Genomic DNA, 12,773 nt, shown 5'->3' on the forward strand with positions numbered 1-12,773 from the left:
ACACTCCACAAACGCTCTCCTCTCAACACCCTCCCCCGTATTCGCCGGGGTCAGCTCAGGGTGCTGAGCGCGCATGCGCAAACAAAGACCGCTCCCCGCTGAAGGCAGCAGCAAGCGCATGCGGACCAGCGACCGTTCGCCGCTGTGGCGTGTCATGGGGAGGGGGAGAGAAGGGAGATTAGATACATCATGACGTAATCCAACCTCCCCGCGACCGCTTGTGCCGTTTCTCCCCCGTGTCCCATGCCCGGAAGTGTCCGACCAGAAAGTGGGGCTGCCGCACGACGGTTCCGATACACTTTTAGTTCCGGGGTCATCGCTGTGTGCGGCAACCCCCGCGGCCGCCGCCTCATCCTCCTCCTCGGTGCCGCAATGATCCCGATCCCGGTGGTGGTGTGCGTGCTGGGGGGCTGGTGCGTCATTTACCTGGCGGACACGCTGCTGAGGGTGAGGTCGCCGGGGCAGCGAAGGGCTGCGGGCCGACGGGACGGGGAGCGCCGGACCCCCTGCTGCATCCCGAGGGGGAGGGGGGCGGGTCACTGCGGGCCGGCGGCCCCAGCTGCAGCGAGGGGCGGGCCTGGCTGGGCGCCTCCCCTCCCCCCCCCGAGTCTGTCGGGGGCGCCTCGCACCCCGGGCCCGGGCCCAGGCCCAGGCCCAGGTTTGCGGCGTCCGGAGGCCGCCCTGTGTATGTGTCTTAGTGTCCTGTCTGTGAATGTCCTTCCTCTTTCCGACGTCATCCCAGAAATAAGCAGTAAAACAAAACTGCGTAACCCACTTGTGAATGAAATAGTCCGAACGTACTCTTCCGGCAGCGTTGCAAGGCTCCTTTTCCCCCCTCCAGGCATTTGAAAATGGCGGTGGAGGTGGTGGGAGAGGTTGAAAGGGGCAGGGGCTGGGGCAGGGGTGGGTTAAATTGCTGCATTAAGGATGTGTTTTGCAGCTGTATCAAGGGACCCTAGAGCAGTGGGTCTCCACCAGGGGTCTGGGCCCCTTTGGGTGGCTGCAAGCAGCTTTCAGGGGGTCTGCCAGTCAGGGCCAGCATTAGACTCACTGGGGCCCACGGCAGAAAGTCAAAGCCCTGCCGCATGGGGTTGAAGCCCAGATCACTGAGCCCCACCACCTGGCCCTGAAGCCTGAGCAATGTAGCTTTGCAGGGGTTCATGTGGCATGGGGCCCTGGGCAGTTGCCCTGCTTGCTACCCCCAATGCCGGCCCTGGCTTTTATATGCAAAAAAAACAGTTATTGTGACACAGGTGGGCTGTGGAGTTTTTATAGCATGTTGGGGGGACCTCAGAAAGAAAAAGGTTGAGAAGCCTGCCCTAGAGCATGTGGATTAGTGCCTCTTTTTGCATTTTTATAAATCTGAATAAACAAATACAGCAGTCTGTATAGAGATCATGGAAAGTACTATCCTCCGCAGAGGGAGTATCATATCTTCATAACTAGCAAAACTTGGCTCAGTAAATTTTAATGTTGATGCTAGTTGTTTGTTTTGTTGCTTGTCCTTTGAAAGTAGATCCAAGTTGTTAAATACTTGTGCAAAAAAAAATAAGTGTAACAAACTTGAGAACAATGATTGTGAATATTAAATGTAGTGCTCTCTCCACGCTGTTCTTATTTTTCAGAGCAAAGGTCCTAATCCTCCAATCTTAATCACGCACGTCAGCCATGGTGAAACCTGGTTTATTTCAATAAGGCAAACAGATTTAGTTGTAGGGTAGGTGTAAAAATATTTTTAGAAATGATATAGGAACAAACTCTTAAAGATATTTTCTCTTAATATTTAGAAGATGAGCAAACAGGAGTAATAAGCAGCTCCCTCTGCTGCTTGCCTTGATAAAAAAACAAATAAAGCTCAGCGAATAATGAAAGCAATATTTGCAAAGCATTTTATAGAAAAATATTGTGATATTATGATTTAATAATTAAGCTGACAAAAAATCCAATACTCTATTTGTAAAAGAAAATCAGTAATTTTAAAAAAAATTGTCAATATTTGTTCTAGATCTGCTCAAATAAAATTTGAACCACAGACTTGAGCTAGGCATTCCATTAATTAGGAGTGGTTGAATACAAGGGGGAGAAAATCTGAACTACGATCTTTCTTTCTTAGGTAATCGAAAAAAGACCAGCCATCAGGCTGTCTTCTGATTTTAGCTGTTCAGATGCTGTTTTGACAAACAATTTTGGGCTCCTATCCTGTAGTTGAATGTGGGCAAAACTTTTACACTTGTGTGGAGATCCACTGAAGTAATTGGGACTCCAAATGATCTGCTTGTCTACATCTCATTGCAGGATATGGGCCTTGAAAAGTGTTTCTCAGTCCGTCTGCGCAACCATTCTTTTTCTTTTTAGATCCCCTTTTGATACTGCTCATCCATGAGCAAAGAAGAAAAGAAACCATATGGTTTAGAGGCAATTGAGTAGTTGGTAGCAGTCCTAAGAGGACTCTTGAGGAGAGCAGGAAAAATCCTAAATTTCAATATATTTAGTCATCAGGGAATGTGTTGGAACTGTTGAATGTCAACAGGGTGTCTCTGACTTGTTGGTAGGTATATAAATCACAACCATATATGCTTCAGTCATACCGAAGGCATGATCCAGAGTTTAGGCAAATAATCAGATTAGTATGAATAGTGGGTACTTAAAAGCAAAGGTGGTGTTATTATTTGTATTATGCTGGTATCCAAAGAGCCTCATTATGATCAGGACTCTATGTCGCTAGCCAGGGTACAAACGTATTAAGAAATAGTCCCTGCCTAAAAGAGCTTACAATTTAAATATACAAAAAAAGACAAAGTGGCTTTCCATATATGAACCTGATTATACTTTTCGTGATGGAAAGATCTGTATGCTGTGATTGTTGCACTGTAGTGGTTTTCCTCCTTTAATAGCTTGTTTTCATGGCTCAACTTCTGTTGCTCTATTTTCCATGTTATATTTATATATATTTCCTAGACGTTAACAGGCATTCACAATCTTTGAGGTTATGCAATAATATAGAGGTCATAACTCACGCTATTAATGCATTTTTGCTCCAGTAGTGATTTGTGAAATTGATATTGGTTTGTCATATGGCATTTGTAATAATACACTGGTTTAAAATACTGTTAGTATTACCAGGTATATTTCTATTGGCAGATAAAACAAGTATGCATGGGGCCTGGAAAGTCTTTTTGTTGTTACCAAGATGCTCTTCATCCAATAGTGACGATACAAAGGTTGCTCAGTTAGGCTACGTCTACACTATGCATTATGTCGGTATAGCTTATGTCACTCAGAGTGTGAATAAACCACCACCCCGAGTGACATAAGTTACACTGACATAAGCACTTGTGTGCACAGCACTATGGCAGTGGGAGAGTTTCTCCCGCTGGCATACCTTCTGTCCTATGTGGAGGTGGTTTTATTAAGCCAACAGGACAGCTCTCTCCCGCCAACATAGAACATCTTCATCAGATGTGCTGCAGTGGCCACTGCAGCACTGTACATGTAGACATGCCAACAGTTTCCGATCCTGCAAACCATATAGGCCGGGGTGGGCAAACTATGGCCCGCAGGACTGCTACCCCCATGGTACAGCGGGGATAAGGCAGGCTAAGGGGATAAGCCCTGGCCCCGCACTGCTCCCGGAAGTGGCTGCCATCACGTCCCTGCGGCTCCTGGGGGAGGAAGGGCAGAGGGCTTCGTGCGCTGCCCTCACCTGCAGGCACCGCCCCCCACAGCTCCCATTGGCCGGAAACGGGGAACTGCGGACAATGGGAGCTTTGCGGGAGGTACCCACAGACAAGGGCAGCGCGCTGAGCCCTCTGCCCACTCCCCACCCACCCCCAAGGGCTGCAGGGACGTGGTGTTGGCCACTTCTGGAAGCGGCGTGGGGCTAGGGCAGGCAGGAAGCCTGCCTTAGCCTTGCTGCGCGCTGCTGCCACCCCGGAGCAACTCAAGCGGTGCCGGGCCAGAGTCTGCACCCCAACCCCCTGCCGCACCCTGTACCCCTCCTGCACCCCAATCCCCTGCCCTGAGCCCCCTGCTGCACCCCTCTTGTACCCCACCCCTCTGCCTGTTCCTGGCCAATGGGAGCTGCGGGGGGCAGTGCCTGCAGGGGAGGGCAGTGCACGGAGGCCTCTGCCCCCCCGCTGCCAGGGGCCGCAGGGATGTGGTGCTGGCCACTTCCGGGAGCGGCGTGGGGCCATGGCAGGCACGGAGCCTGCCATAGCCACTCTGCGTGCCACTGCCACCCCGGAGCCTGTTAAGGTAAGCAGCACCAGACCAGAGCAGGCACCCCAAACCCTTGCCTTGAGCCCCCTCCTGCACCCTGCATCCCTCCTGCACCCCAACCCCCTGCCCTGAGCCCCCCCTGCCGCATCCCTCCTGCACCCCAACCCCCTGCCCTGAGCCCCCCTGCTCACCCCGAGCCCCCCCCCGCACTCCGCACCCCTCCCTGCACCCCAACCCCCTGCTGGTTCCCAGCCAATGGAAGCTGTGGGGGGCGGTGCCTGCAGACATTATTTTTGCGTAGTTTATGTAAGTGTTGCTATATGCACACATACATACTCCCATATACTACTCTTCTCTTTGTTCTACTGGATGTCATTACATGAAATCTTCCTGAAAGCTGTGTGTCAAACTAACTTTCCATTGTTTCTTATAGTCATCTAGCTCTCTGAAAGCATCTTATGAAGATTGGCTGATGTCATATGGGCTGAGCATCTCTCCTTTTCATATGCGATGGCAAACTGCTCTCTTCAACCGTGTATTCTACAGTTGGGGACGATGGAAACCCAGATTTCTTTATCTATGGTATAGTTTCAGAATTCTAGTTTGGCCTTGTATTGGACAAACACTAGAAAACTTTCCTCTTGTTTATCAGAGTAGCAATAATTATTACCACACTGTTAGATTTAAAATGATCAGGTTATAATACAACCTTGATAACTTAGTATTAAAACCACACAAATGTAGTTACGGTACCAATCTTCTTTTCTTTCTCTTTTTATAAATCTGTATTTGGCAAAATATTGGCTGAAAAAATTCAGTCTGTAAGCATTGTAAATTCCTAGGTTATATATTTATTAGGAGACCCAGAAGTAGCTTTTTATGTGTTACAAGGTATATCCAGCCCTGTACACTAAGCTCTACCCTGGACACTAGAATATAAAAGTTAATGGAAGTTAGATATTTTCCTAATCTAATTTCCCTGAAAATTGTCAGTGCACCATTGATACTTATAGTTTCAGAGATTATGAAATACCTAATAAAGAAATAAAAATAATTTTTCCTGGTCTGCCTTGCTAAAGACTTTGCATACTTTTTATTGTTGTATAGAAGATCCTTTTCTACTTTGTACTCTTTCAAAAACATTTATTAGAAATCAAGTTTTTGTTTATAAAGTAACTGTTTTCATTACGGAGGTAAACAAGAAGCTGAGCTGTAATAATTCTGTAGTATTGCCTAAAATGCCTGTTGGTATTTTGCAGGAGACAAAAATCACAATATTGGTATACTGCTTGCAGCTTTTTCCTGCAAGCATTTGAATAGTCCCTTTGAAGTCAGTTAGACTGTATGCAAATAGTCCCATTTCAGGATTACACCTTTTGGTGGGGAAGACAGTCTGAGAAATCAGTGGCACCAAATTCATTACTCTGGCTGGCCAGAGGCAAATGCTTAAAAAGTTGCTTGGTTTGATCCCTGACAGAAATCGGGCTACACGTTTGGCTCTGTTGGCAAAGCCATTTACCGGGCATTCTAAAGCTGTGTGGGGAGTTAGGGTGCATTGCTTACATTTTAGCCTATATCCATTCTACACTTTCCTCTGCTGGAATTTTTTATGCTCCTGGTGTGAATGATATGCACAGTGGTGCTGTGGGTACTTTTCGGGGGGCCAGAAAATGCATGCAAAACTGTTTCCAGCATGATTTTGCACTAACTCTGGGAATAACAGCTGAGAAGTCTTGAATTTGTCCCATTGTGTGTATTAATCTTTCTGTTCAGTACTGAACTTATTTTGCTGGTACTCTCAGTGGGATAGGAGTGAATAAAAGAGGAAAGATCTGCTGAGTTGATACTCTTTGTTTAAGTTTCCTCTTATGTAAGATAACTTTGGGTTAAAATGGGCTTACATCAGTCATAAATAGCCTTTTTATAATATGTATAATATCTTACAGCAAAAGAGAACATACTGGCTTCCACTTGTCCCTTTTATTTTAATTACAAATGCAAACAGCTTAAAATAAATATGTTAACTAACTCCTGATGAGGTTCAACTAAAGGTGGTAGTGGAACAATGAAACTGTTAGAGGAGGGGAAAAAAGCTTACAGCGACTTGCAATATTTTAGCCAGAAAATAAGCTTTATCTAATGCATTAAATACCATTAGGTACCAGTTTTCCCTCTCATTGGTTAAGAAACATTAATAAAATTTTGCAAGTTATGATAATCTGAAAATAAGTATTTCCTGTTCTAGTGGCATGGAAACAATGTGAAACACTGTCTAATCCTGACCCTCAACTGGTTGCAGTTTTGTATAATATTATGACATTAACTTCTTCATTGGAGAAAAATGCAGTTCTGCTCCTGTAGGCTTAAGCCTTCTATTGGATTGGTGATACTTTTGTGGTGATATACCAGATAGATAGAATAGCACTGGGGAAGTTTTGACCCATTGTTTGATATGTTATGTTGCACTGATGCATTTAAGTGTCTTCATGATATGCAGTTGCTCATTTTACGTGCGCAGGACCATTTGTTTCTCTTTGTTTCAGGTTCAGTATAGGAATGGTGTTTGGCATAGTTGCCATGTTTGGTTCTGTTGTTCTCCTTGGAAAGACACTGATGCAGACACTGACGCTGATGATAACTGAGGCTCCTGCTGTCCAGAATGATCGTATTTTGCAAGTCGTGGTAAGTGTTCCCTCTCTGTTTTTCAGCTTAAGAATTATAACCTGTTTCAAACAGATGTCTTCATAGGAGATGTTTGCCTTTCTGACCTTGAAATCTTCCCACACAAGATTAGAAGTCTCACCAATTATACCAAAAATGGCCATGTTCCTATTCAGTCTTTAAAAAAAAAGAGGTAGCAACACATGAAAATTTATATAAAAAAAAATACAGAGGAATTTGGAATAGTATGCATATTGAATACTCAGAAAGTGTCACAGTTACTAAGAATACCAATCAGCTATAAGGATTTGCCTCTACTCAGCTATTTAGAATCCCTACTTTTTGCAAGTAGAGGGTGATGGGTTTGAAATTTGCAAAAGAAGCCATGTGTGTAATCCACAAAAAGATGAGTGTTTCAGTTTGTTTCAGTTCACGATGTCAGTAAAAGAGGGAAGGAAGGATGAACAACTGTTCAGGATAGTGGGAGGCAAAGATTATATTGTGAAGCTGATTAAACACTTGAATCACGCAAGGATCATATGTTATCTCTGTTGGCAATGTCTGGTTACAGAGCTAATAACATTGTATTTGTTTGTTGCACGGGTTTCTGATACCAGACACTAAATCATACAGTGCCAGAAGAAGAGAACTATTTTGCAAAATGGAAGAGTTTGCATTTAAAATTTCTTTATCTCTTATTTTGGAATATCTGAGGCAGTGAAGAAGGAATGACATCACCTTTATAAATAGTTTTAGTTTACAAGAAGGGTTATGTAGATAATTTTATTTCCTCTCGTATAATAATCTGACCAGAGTGCATCTGTCTTCTCCCACACTCATATAAAGTCATGTAAGGTTGTTCTGCATTGTTTACATCAATTTTATTGAATGTTTCCAGCTGAATATTCTTATGTCTTCTCTCTGTCAGATGTAACAATTCTGAAAGAAGTTAAAGTTCGCTCTCTCTGCACATTATTATTATATTCTTGTACAGGAACACCATCCTCACTCCCTCATTTTGTGATCTTACCATGGAATTGATCATGTCATGACCTTCACAAAATGGAAGGTCTTTGTGAAATACCTCTGTTAAGAGAGAGGGGGGAGTGAAGGGAAAATTAAAACTGAACCCTTGGAATATAACCTATCCATGTGAATTGGATCCATGAAAGTAGCGACTTAGATTTAATATCCAAAATTGGAATGGACTCCCCAGGGCTGCTAATATCAATACATTTAAAGCAAGGAAAGAGAAGTATTTAGAGACACCTAATTCAGAGATATGGGTGAAAAGCAAGCTTTTGCTAGGCAGGTTTGTGATTCTTTTTATATTCCCTTTTCAATTTTTTTTACCTTGAATTGTCACAACGTACTTTTTAACTCTACCTTTCAAAGAGTTGCTGTATATTGTGGTATTGCCAGATATTTAGAGGGAAAACGGATATAGTTTGATTTTTTTTTTAAACTAGTTGTCACGTCACTTCAACATTCCAAAGGGGAGTGCGTGCTATATATCTGCCATTTTTGTTTTTGCCTCTTCATTGCCTACTTTTTCTCTCGGAGACCATCATGATCTTAGAGCTTTATGTGAAGCAAGCATCTTCAGAGTGGAGTGCCATTGACTTACTCAGATACATCCAATTAGCGGTAATAAAGTGATTCAGTACCTGGTGGCAGACGAGTAGTCCCAGTGACAGGAACAGTTGTGTAGAGACCCTCTCCAGCTGTATCTGTAGGTCAGCCATCTGTCTGTTGCATACAAATTTGATTATCTTTTTATAATTATTGTAAGGTAAGTAAAGGAGAGGTACATAGACAGTGTACAAGAGAATAGCTGCTGAGCTCAAAACCACAAAACTAGTTAGTCCCCGTACTGTAGTTGTTGGCTTAATAAACTTTAAAGAGGTAGAGATGCCTTATAAGAATAATTGAAAAAGTCAATTTTACTTTTATAGCTTATATATCTATATAACAATTTCTGTTCTCTGCCTCGACTCTTATGAGAATTTGCTTGAAAATAGAATGTTTGTTTGTTTAGTGGTCTTCCTCTTCTACTGATTATTCTCTACCAGTTGCTTACTATGGAAATTATTGCAACTGTCAGATATGTGAAAGAAGCATCATAACAAAGGGTCCTCTTTTCATACAAATGTTTTTAGTAGAATTTAGAAAATCAAGATATCTATAGAGATGATGTTGTTTCCTAACAGAATGCTATTTTCAATTTCAGTATATTTCATGAAGGATTAGATTCCTTTTAAATGTATCTTAAAATAGGTTTGCGGACATTGAGTCTGAAAACCAACGCCGGGAAGCATCCTATATTCATGATAGACTCATGATGCCAGCTTTCAGTGCTAATAGCACTTTGTCCTTGTACGTGTCTGAGACACTCTGCTCTTCTCAGCAGCTCTAGCTTTAAATTAACACCAGCAGTTGATGCAGAAAATACAGATGATGCATAGTGTGCGCGAGCATGCCTGGCTTCAAATTGGTAGGGTGCTACGTTTGAATTTCTAACTCTGCTTCCCTCAGGAGCTCTCTCTCAGTTGTGGACACTGTAGGACTGTGGTGCCTACTGCTGAGAGGTGGCATCATGGTCCAACTCTGCTGACAGTGACAGGCCTAGTCATAAATATTATCTCTCTATATTCTACTCTGCTTTCCTTACCCCTTCTTTTAAAAAGAATTTTTAGTTTTATTTTGGGGGGGGGGGTTTGTTTGTTTTTGTTTTTTGTTTTTTTTAACTGTAGTGTAAGTCAGCGGTTCTGTGGGTCAGAACCCCAAAGTGGGTTGCAACTCCATTTAATGGGGTCGCCAGGGCTGGTGTTAGACTTGCTGGGGCCAAAGCCCAAGCCTCACCACCCGGGGCCAAAGATCGGGGATTTCAGCCCTGGGTGGCGGGGCTCAGGTTACAGGCCCCCACTCTGGGCTGAAGCTCTTGTGCTTGGGCCCACCTGCATAGAGTGGTGGGACTTGGGCTTTGGCTTTGTTGTGTGTCTCCCTCCCTCCCTCCCCCCCCCCGGCCTGGGATGGCGGGGCTCAGGCATGGGTCCCCCCTCCTGGGGTCATGTAGTAATTTTTGTTGTCAGAAGGGGGTCGTGGTGTAATGAAGCTTGAGGAACCCTGGGTTAAGTGATTAATGCCTCTCCTATTGAGTCTCACCTCCAGAACCAGTTTTTTCAGAGGCAAGCCTTTCTTTTTTTGTCATTTCCTTTTTCTGTACTACTCCTCTTTTTCTTTTTCAGTTTTTTCTCCTTTCTGTTCTTTTCCACTCTCTTTACTGCATTGTCCTGCAGTCTGTCTATACTAATATGGTTGATTTCTGCCTCTCCCCATCCTTACGTCTATCTTCATTTTCTGCTTCCTTTGTTTCCTGTCATCTTTGTCTGGCTTTTCCCTGTAACTTGTTCTTGTGTTGTTGATTTCCTCCTTAGATTCTTCAAGGTAGGAGCTTCTCTAAAATGAGAGAATGAAATAAATTTATATGCTTGGAATTCTCTGATTGCATCAAAATGTTGCTGGTGGTGTTGTGTAGTTTAAAAGCTAAGGAAAATTACAAAATGGCTGTCTTACTAATTGCTAACATCAGCTCATTGCATTATTGTAGTGTTGCCAACACTCATGATATTATTTGTGTGTCACAATTTCAGGCCAATTTTGGAAGGCTCTGGTGATAAAAACACAGGCAGTTCAGTCATCTTGCCTGCACTCTTTGCAGTTCCCCCTTTTTAATACTGGAGGTCAATATTTCAGTTTGTGCTGCTGGTAGCAGCCACAGCAGCTGTCTCAGATGTCCTCGTTACTGGGGTGCAACCTCTGTGCTCTGAGGGGTCAAAGCCCTGGTGGAGATGCTGCAGAACTGAGCATTCTCCAAGCTCAGCAGCAGCAGTGACCTCATGCTTCCACTACAGTGTGGGAAGCAGGGGTTAATAAAGCTAGGAACACAGGGCAGCCTTTTCCACTGCTGGCTTGGCTGGGAGCAGGTCTTGGAGCCAGCCAAGGGACTGGGGAAGTTAGTCTCTGCGTGTGTAGGACAGCAGCCTGTCAGTGGTAATGGTGAGCAGAGGGAGTCTGGGGCAGTGGGATCTGTCGGAAGAGGAACGGCCTGTATTATTTGTGTACACACTTTGTATGCATTTAAGGTTGAATTTTCAACCTATATTTGTCACAGCCACAGTGGGAGTGATCAGAAGGAGTCCACAAACAAGAAGAGAGACCAAAAAATGTGATTGGCCTAAAAATGAGGGTTTTTTTTTTTAAATCTCATGATGAATGAGCTGCGATTCCTACAAGAGTCACTGCAGAAAGTTGTAAACTGATGTTTGCAATTTCCATGACTGATTTATTTGTATACCATTTCTGTGTAAAGCTGCATACACTTTTGAAGATTAATGAGAGTTAGGGCAGTTTCTCACATGATTTGTCATGTTTATTTGGTTTGTTTTTGTTGCGTTTTTTGGAATGTGAGTGTTTTAAATCTTCAATAAAAGGTAATGAAAGGCATTTTTTTAAAAAAATATATAAGGTAGAAAGGGCAGAGGGGTCATTTGATAGTTCTGTACACAAAGGGCCCTTGTGCTTCTGGTCTTTAAACAACTATGTTGCAGTAGCATGTTTAAAGGCAAAATGATCTGTCTTTGTATCTCCTGGTATCCTAGTTTGTTTTGCTTTGTTGTCATGCCTACATGAACAGGTGCCTGGTGTAAATCTGCCTATCAGCCAACTGACTTATTTCTTCACTGCAATCCTCATCAGTGGTGTCATACATGAAGTCGGCCACGGGGTGGCAGCTATTCGGTAATGCAAACTATTTTTCTCTTACTATGTTCCAACAAAGCTTTATATTCCTGAGTATTTAACTACAGGTGAATATGATTAGAGTTTGTGGTTTATACAGACAATTCATTTGTTCTCTTTTTATAATTGTATTTTATGGTTTGTGTTGATTGTAAGTTTTCGAAGTGCTTAGAATCATGGTCGGGTGCATAGAGTTTTAAATAAATGTCTACTGCGCAGATCATCAGTATGGACTTTCACTTCTTTAATGTACTGCATTGCTTCAGCTTTAAAGTTAGCCTTCCTTTAATTTACTTTACTGTTAAGCAAGGTCCCACATTTTTTGTGATTCTGTAGCTATGGAATTTGCAAAGACACTGTACACTGTTACAGAATGGTGTTCCAGAATCTAATATTTTATTCTCAGAAAAGTTTCCAGCTCTTTATGGGTATTATGGAAATCTTCATGATGTGACTTAAATGCAAACTGATGAAGGGCTGTACCAAGAGGCTGAACTGTAGTTCTGAGAGATGTGACTTGCTGCAATTAATCTGAGTGGTATGTTAATTCTTATGCATAATGATATTTTAAATGTCGGTGTTAACTCTTTTACTGGTAATCATTTCAACAGAAAGAGTTATCTGATGTGCTTAGCCATTACTGTTAAATGCTGTGAAAGATATAAGGGCAGGGTTACTAGGTGGTTTGGTGGGGCACTTGGTGTTGAGGTCACCTCTGCCTTTGCCCACAATGGGCAGGGAAGGAGAAGAATCGTTATCTCCCGAACACCAAAAGCATCAGCTGCGTGTCAGAAACCCTGGCTTTGTCTTGTCCAGCTGCCAAAACCAGCTGTGCATTTCAATACAAAGATTGGTGGCATGTTAATACTTTGACAGAAATATAAAGTGAACCAAATGCATATTGAAAGAAATAACACAAGAAATATTGTACTGGTTATATTGTTTGTTTTCATAGTCATGTACAAAATCCTCAAAGCTGAGATTTACCTGCCAAATTTCTGGTTTGCCATACAGGAATACTACAGAAACCAGGGACCCATAGAGCAGTGGCATGCAAACTTTTCCAGTTGCATCCCTCTTACCATTCACAGAAT

At 43.1% G+C, this 12,773-nt stretch overlaps 1 protein-coding gene across 2 annotated transcripts in view; it reads left to right on the forward strand.

Annotated features, from left to right (window-relative positions):
- Positions 1 to 217: 217 nt before the first annotated feature.
- The window catches only part of MBTPS2 (membrane bound transcription factor peptidase, site 2), a 45,579-nt gene continuing 33,023 nt past the window's right edge, over positions 218 to 12,773 (forward strand). Inside the window, exons 1-4 of one of the 2 annotated variants that reach the window (XM_038382256.2) lie at positions 218 to 447; positions 4,652 to 4,800; positions 6,762 to 6,900; positions 11,576 to 11,679. In XM_038382256.2, coding sequence (XP_038238184.1) covers positions 244 to 447; positions 4,652 to 4,800; positions 6,762 to 6,900; positions 11,576 to 11,679 — 596 coding nt within the window. In that variant the 5' untranslated portion in view covers positions 218 to 243. Of the gene's footprint in view, positions 448 to 1,264; positions 1,718 to 4,651; positions 4,801 to 6,761; positions 6,901 to 11,575; positions 11,680 to 12,773 lie in introns of those variants that run through there. The other variant, XM_038382273.2, reaches the window with a different exon arrangement.

Source organism: Dermochelys coriacea, chromosome 1 (assembly GCF_009764565.3).
Source record: "Dermochelys coriacea isolate rDerCor1 chromosome 1, rDerCor1.pri.v4, whole genome shotgun sequence".
NCBI classification, from domain to species: Eukaryota; Metazoa; Chordata; order Testudines; family Dermochelyidae; genus Dermochelys; species Dermochelys coriacea.